This window comes from Citrus clementina, unplaced genomic scaffold, assembly GCF_000493195.1.
Source record: "Citrus clementina cultivar Clemenules unplaced genomic scaffold, Citrus_clementina_v1.0 scaffold_3, whole genome shotgun sequence".
In the NCBI taxonomy this organism is placed as follows: domain Eukaryota; kingdom Viridiplantae; phylum Streptophyta; class Magnoliopsida; order Sapindales; family Rutaceae; genus Citrus; species Citrus x clementina.
This window is the reverse complement of record NW_006262339.1, coordinates 4,824,722-4,831,568: the sequence shown is the minus strand read 5'-3', so window position 1 is coordinate 4,831,568 and position 6,847 is coordinate 4,824,722. Positions and strand designations below refer to the sequence as shown.

At 34.2% G+C, this 6,847-nt stretch overlaps 1 protein-coding gene across 1 annotated transcript; it reads right to left on the bottom strand.

Moving 5' to 3' along the window:
* Window positions 1-2,566: 2,566 nt before the first annotated feature.
* On the bottom strand, window positions 2,567-6,427 carry LOC18050304 (glutamate dehydrogenase 2). Its single transcript, XM_006440106.2, has 9 exons — window positions 6,115-6,427; window positions 5,917-6,030; window positions 4,425-4,646; window positions 4,248-4,322; window positions 4,023-4,139; window positions 3,646-3,896; window positions 3,392-3,467; window positions 3,218-3,304; window positions 2,567-3,030 (listed from the first exon to the last, which is right to left on the bottom strand). Exons 1-9 carry the CDS (start codon window positions 6,220-6,222, stop codon window positions 2,848-2,850), a joined length of 1,233 nt encoding a protein of 410 aa, XP_006440169.1. The 5' UTR covers window positions 6,223-6,427; the 3' UTR covers window positions 2,567-2,847.
* Between the last annotated feature and the right edge of the window lie 420 nt (window positions 6,428-6,847).

The following is a 6,847-nucleotide window of genomic DNA, read 5'->3' as shown; positions in this document are numbered from 1 at the left end:
CTTTGTGAGTACAAGCATTGTCATCAAGGATACATAAAAACCCCTAAACTATTGAAGAAGACAAAGAAAGGGAATAAAATAGGAAAGTTAGAGGTTTCAATGTCATGCTTGACCATCAGCATCCCTAATCCCACAGGAGGGCTTAAAACAGCCTGGAAGTTCTCAATTTCCATAAATACAGCCGTTAATCTCAGGTCATTCCTCGCTTTCTTTGGATCATTTTCATTGAAATATAATTTGAAGTAGTCAATCCAGTCTGCCGTTTCTTCTGGGGACAAATTTCCGGGTCCAACAGAGCTTGATATGGCTACTGTTTCTTGCCCAGATTGTGTGAGAAATTGATTTTCAGCTTCTTGTGAAAGTGATAGTAACGCCATTTGCGAAGTATCTGCCCCAGTATTCTTAAGGAGCCTTTCAATATTGTCGTAGCTTGAGTAACAAGGAACAAGAACATAAAGATCCGACGCAGTTAGGCTACACTTGTTCACAGCATTAACTTGCAAGGCAACGGCATTTGGAGTGTTGTAATTTAGCAGTAAGCCTGTCCGCACATCATGAAACCAATGTTAATCATAGAAACAAATATGAAGTCTCTTCTTCTTGTGGCTGACAAAAATCTTATCCGAGGATTTCTTCGAGCAGCAGCTTGGTGGAGGATGGTTTTTCCTTCATCTTCAGCAATTCTGGCAATTGCACATGCATGGCATTATATATGGAAAGCAAATTGGAAAAAAAAAAAGGAAATGGCCATATTAAATTAAGCATGCGCTTGAATTGTTTAAGCAATTGGTGGACAATGCATTAGGGGATAAAGAATTGAAATTGGCATGTGCAGGCAATTAAAGGAAACAAATTAATTGCTTTAAATTGTAAAGAGAATCCAAATTTGATTCGCCCAACCTTGGGTATTATAAAAGCCAACCTTTGGCTTCTGAAGATAGGGACAACCGGTAGAGATGGCAAAACCCCGGGCCGGGTCCGGGTATTGCCATGACCGGACCCTGTCCGGATGCAACCGGTCCGGGTCCGGGTCCGGGCCGGGTTTTAATCCGGGTACCCGGATTTTATATTTTTTAATATTTTATGTGTATATATTTTTTATTTTTTGATAATTTTATAAGTTTTAAATTTATTTCAATAAAATTTGACATGAAAATATAAACTTTAAGTGTTTAAAACTTTATATATGTATAATAAATAAGTCAAATAAATATAAAATATTTAAAATAATATATATTTTATAATTTTTTTTAATAAAATCCGGGTTCCGGGTTTATCAAGTGATGCCCAAGATCGACCCGGCTTCATACCCGGGCCGGGTATTACCCGGCCCGCAACACCCGGGTACAGTCCGGGTCCGGACCGGGCGGGTATTTTTGCCACCTCTAACAACCGGCAGTCAAGAGGGATTCAAGAGAGAAAGTCAGCCCTTTGAGTTAATCTCTATAACTGGTTTTATTAACTCGACTGATTTTATTAACTCTCTTATTCTCAGTTCAATTATATTAAGTTAACTCTCTTATTCTCAGTTCAATTATATTAAGTTAAATTTTTTATTTGGTTGAGGATAAATTCAGAATCCCAAACATATCATATAATTAATGTTCAATTTCTATCATTCAATTTATTTAATTGAGATTGTTTATGTTCTTTTATAATTAATATCTATGATTTTATTCTTATTGTATTTGAATGACCAATTAGATAGGACTTGAATAAATTCTATTGCTAGGTTAAAATTCTTAATACGTAATTATCTTAAAATTTTATTTATTAGTAACAGGTTGCAATCAGTGATTTCAAATGGAGAACATAACTTAGGTTAAATAATTCGAGCTTGGATATTTATTGCCTAGATCAACCTAATATCTTTCTCTACTTAATACTTTTATTATCTTAAAATTAAAGAGGTTGTTTTAAATTATTTAATGGTTAGAGATTATGTGAAAAACTTATTTTATCAATCGAAACACTAAGGAAAGTTTGAAACTAACAAAACTTATTGTTGTCTATGGTTGATAGTTTCAATAGAAATTAATAATATAATTGATATATTACGTCCATGTTTGGTGGTGGTGAATGATCGTTTAACCAAAATTTTCATCATTATTATTTCTTTCTCTTTTAAATAAATTTTTTATTAAATTATTGTTTTCGTAATTTTAATTTATTTATTTTTTACTATTTAATTAAAAATTCATAAAATTCCCTTTTTATTTATAGTTATTATTATTATTATTATTATTATTATTATTATTATTAAAGTCCTACTTTAGAGTTGATAATAAATGTAAATAGAATAGTTTATATGAGATTGATCCTTACTCGCTCTGTACTAATTTATATTATTAATAAGGTTTTAAATTTAGTATACCCAATCCACACTACCATAGAACCTTCATGTATGCAAAAATAAATGCTTAATCAAATCTAACAATAAAACCTGCAAATGAGCCCTGTTGGTTTATCCATTGACAGAACCCCACTCAGCAGGCGAAACTTTTCCGCAACCACGCAAATTATATACGATAATGCAAATCTTATATTTATGTAGTCAAATGGAAGGTGCAAAACAGGCATGTACAATATTTTGCAGAACATTACACACAGAAATATAAATAAAATACAATTATTAGTTTTTTCTACAGGATTTAGATTAGCCATCTCTGTTTCGATTCTTTAAAATGCTTCTTTGAGCTTCAAACAGTTGTATTATAAGCCTCACTTTACCGAAGAAATTGAAGGGTAATACTAAAACTAGTCACAATCAAGTTCCTTATTCTGCTCCAGCAATTTCCCGGCAACCACAAAATGCATTTGAACGGTGGAAATGAAAAAGTTGCCTCTTTATTCCCAACCTCTCAACAGAGTAGCTTGTGCAACCCGGTTCACCCCAAGAGTGAAGGCACCCATGCGCAAGTTGCAGTTGTGAGTTTGGCACATTGCCTTAATGTCCTTGAAAGCACTCATCATGTACCTCTTAAGCTCATGATTAACCTTCTCTTCTTCCCACATGAATCCTTGAATGTTCTGTGGCACATGCATTAACGCATAGAGTGATATGTTATTGTACACATTGGACTAGAACATAAAATTATGTAAAATGGTAGAACACTAAAAGGATTTGTACAATCCAGTGTTGAAAATGATACAAGCACACTATTTAGCTGATAGATGGAAGGAAGTTGGAGGGTCATATATATTGATGGTTTAGTACCTGAACCCATTCAAAATAACTCACTGTCACACCACCTGAATTTGCATATATGTCAGGGAGTATAACAACCCCCTTCTTGGACAAAATCTGCACAAAAGAAAGATTTCATTGTCTAGGATTTTGAATTCGGAAAAAGTACATAAACTAGAAAAAGCTTTTCTACTACAATATTACCTCGTCTGCTTCAGGGTCAGTTGGGTGATTGGCTGCTTCAATTATGAACTTTGCCTTCACATCTGCAGCATTTTCCCTTTCAAGAACCAAAATATTAAGACAATATATGAATATATCAGTTGTAGTCATATCTGAGGTCAGAATATTTTTACACAATACAGAGGATTAACATAAAACCCAGCTGAAAAAAGAATTAGCCATGAGGTAAGAAGTTATGAAGGTTTTGGCTTTAATAGCCAAACAAGACTACGTACTTGTTGAGGACTCCACCTAATGCACATGGCACAAGAACATCGCATTCATGGACAAGTAAGTCATTTAAATCCATTGCATTTCCACCTTGAAAATCATTCAGGCTTTTATTGCTCTTCTTGTATTTTAGCAGAGCTGGAATATCAATACCATTAGGATTCTTAATTGCACCTGTGATGTCACTGACTGCAACAACCTTTCCCCCATGCTCATGGAAAAATTTTGCTGCCCAGGAGCCCACATTTCCAAAACCCTAAGCGACGGCAGTTTGTATCATTGAAAATACAACGTCATGTATGCAAACAGCTGAAATTGATTTTCTTTTATAGAAATGGAAAGGTTCAAATAAAATTGGTTTGTTCAAATAAAATTGGTTTACCTGGATAGCAAATTTCATATTGGAAATTGATTTTCCATGTTCAGCCAGTAAAGCCTCGGTTGCAAAGAACACTCCAAGTCCAGTAGCAGCTTCCCTTCCGAGTGATCCCCCGAGATCCTAAAATTCCATATCAATGTAGGAAATATAGAGTTCATTAAATTTCTTCTACTTACCATACATCGATCACTCACATTTTTGTTTCTCTGTTTCTCTCTTGATACTTACAATTGGCTTTCCGGTAACAACTGCTGGTGAGTACCCATGGAATTTTGAGTATTCATCCAGGATCCATGCCATTGTCTGTCCAGTTAAAGATCAATTAAATGTATCAAACTTTAACGGGACGTAATCAGAGGTCAGCCTAAATGGCTTAAGCAAATTCAATTAAGAATAACTGGATACCTGTGAATTAGTTCCCATGTCAGGGGCAGGAACATCCCTGTGAATACCAATAAGATCATGGATCTTTTGAGTGAAAACGCGAGTTAGACGTTCTAACTCGCTCATACTCAACTCCCTCGGATTGCAGCCAATCCCTCCCTTTGCTCCTCCATATGGAATAGCAGCTACAGCTGTTTTCCATGTCATCAGTTGAGCCAAAGCATTCACCTCATCCGGGTCAACCTTGAACAAGATAAACTATAACAGTTAATGATTGATACTGAAAAAATATATACGAGCAAGGAATTTATTTCATGACAATCTGTTACATAAGTCACAGGTTAATTAACAGTTTCATCTGATACTATCTGAAAGAGTTATACCACAATTAATCTGATTTTAAGCAGATAAGCACTAGTATCATACATTAAATGAGATTCTTAAAGCATGCAGAACAAAATATGGGAACTAGGATTTGATACTGGATAAATTTTAATTTAGTTCAGCTTGTTGTGTGGAAGATATATATATATATATGCTGTCGACATTTATCTACAAAAAAGTCGAACAAATTCTCAGGCTTGTGGACTACTTGAAGAGGACTTACAAAAGGAAAAATGCAATACTTCTCCACAATAATACATGGTACAATTTTCATCATTAATTTCACAACAAATACGATGCTGGCTTTACTATATGGGCAAGTGATTGCAACAGTAAAGTTAATGTAAGGAAAGGACCACCAGCAAAATCGAAACAGAAGAAGACAAATTTTGATCACTAAACCCATAGCACCGCAAGATGACAAAATGTGGCAAAATCTCAAGCATGCACAAACTATTCCAAAGGAGCAGCGTGTTATAACAACCGTCCACACATTAATGCCTTCAACAAGTAAAACAGTTCTCTTCTTTGTACTGAAATTGTTAGCAGATCAAACAAATATAGTTTAATCTCAAGAACAAGCATTTAATGGAAGTCAAAGTGGGCAATCCTAAACTAGGATACTGTTTCAATAGGACAAACCAGTATTTTTCACAAAGAAATCAACAAGGTCAATAATGAGAACTCCGCAGAAAAGATTTTTAGTAAAATGACCAGAAGGCTGACAAAATAGCCCCCTTTCTTGATTCATTCGTCATTACTTGTCCAATCACTGATAACTGAAAACATATATGGGTAAAATTTAGGAAATTCTCTTCATTCTATTGATGGAATTAAGCTTCATTTCGGCATACCTTTAGAAAAGCACATCCTTTTAATGTCATCAATTGGCACTTTTCTTACTAACGCACAAGCTCAAATATAAAGAGCCCCATTTCGAAATTAAGATGCAAAAACATTATACAAACAATAGAAGCAAGAAAGAACTAATGCTGAGAAACCCAAATCAATCTGGCTAGCTCCAGCATGCAAGGAATCACCTTGATTGCATTAATCAACTTCAACATGCAAAGCGAGAAATAAAAGTAAAAACATGAATAAATAAAATCAAGAGTTAACATATGATCACCTCCGGGTGGTAGCGGATTCCACCTTTCATAGGGCCACGGGCGTTGTCATGCTGGATTCTAAATCCAACAAAGGTTGCAAGCGACCCATCATCTTTCGGAATTGAGCATTCAACCTGCATATGCAGCAGCAAGATCATCAAATAACCCCTAATGAATCATAGAAATAAATGGTGATATTATTATATATTATCAATTACTTTAATTTCTCTGAAGGGTATTAAAAGGCTTCTCTCAAGCTTAGAATCCAACCCAAGAATTCGAGCTGCATAGCGAAAATTGCGGTTGGTGGCTGCAAGAGCATTCATGGCTGCCTACCGAAACACTGAAAAGTGAAAACAAGAAACTGAATTCTCAAAAGGAAAGTGAAATTAAAACTCGTCAGCTACAAATAATAAAGCAAAAAGTTGTATAAACAAATGGGGTGTAGGCATATGGAAGGCTCAATGTATGCAGCAGTGACACCACTGGGTTGTGTTAATGAATCCTGACTAAGAAAAATAGGAGTGTTTTTATTTTGAACACTAATTTATTTATTGTTTTTCGAAGCCGCTATATATAGAGGGAAAGTTGACAAGTGGATTTGAATATCTAATAGTGTTCGTACACCTTTCACTTAGCAACTCTCATGCAATAATTTTTTTTTTAAGGGAGATTGTTATCTTACATTATCATATAAGATACATGATTCTTTCACAGTCGTTTGATGAAAAATCTAACGATTATCAAAATATAAAATTATATATCATCTTATTTCTATAACCGTTAGATTTTTATTCAACGGTTATAAAAGAATTAGTTATGTTACATGATCATGTAACATAACTAAATTTTTTTTTAAGTTCTCTAAATATTCTACTCTTAAAATTGTGGTTTTATTGTTATGACGCAATATATATATATATATATATATATATATAGTAAAACACATAT

Coding starts and splice junctions, on each gene's coding strand:
- LOC18050304 (XM_006440106.2), bottom strand. CDS start 6,222: ATGAATGCTCTTGCAGCCACCAACCGCAATTTTCGCTATGCAGCTCGA. Junction 4,323..4,424: donor ACATGGGAACTAATTCACAG/GTATCCAGTTAT, acceptor TTAACTGGACAG/ACAATGGCATGGATCCTGGA. Junction 4,140..4,247: donor TTGTTACCGGAAAGCCAATT/GTAAGTATCAAG, acceptor ATGGAATTTTAG/GATCTCGGGGGATCACTCGG.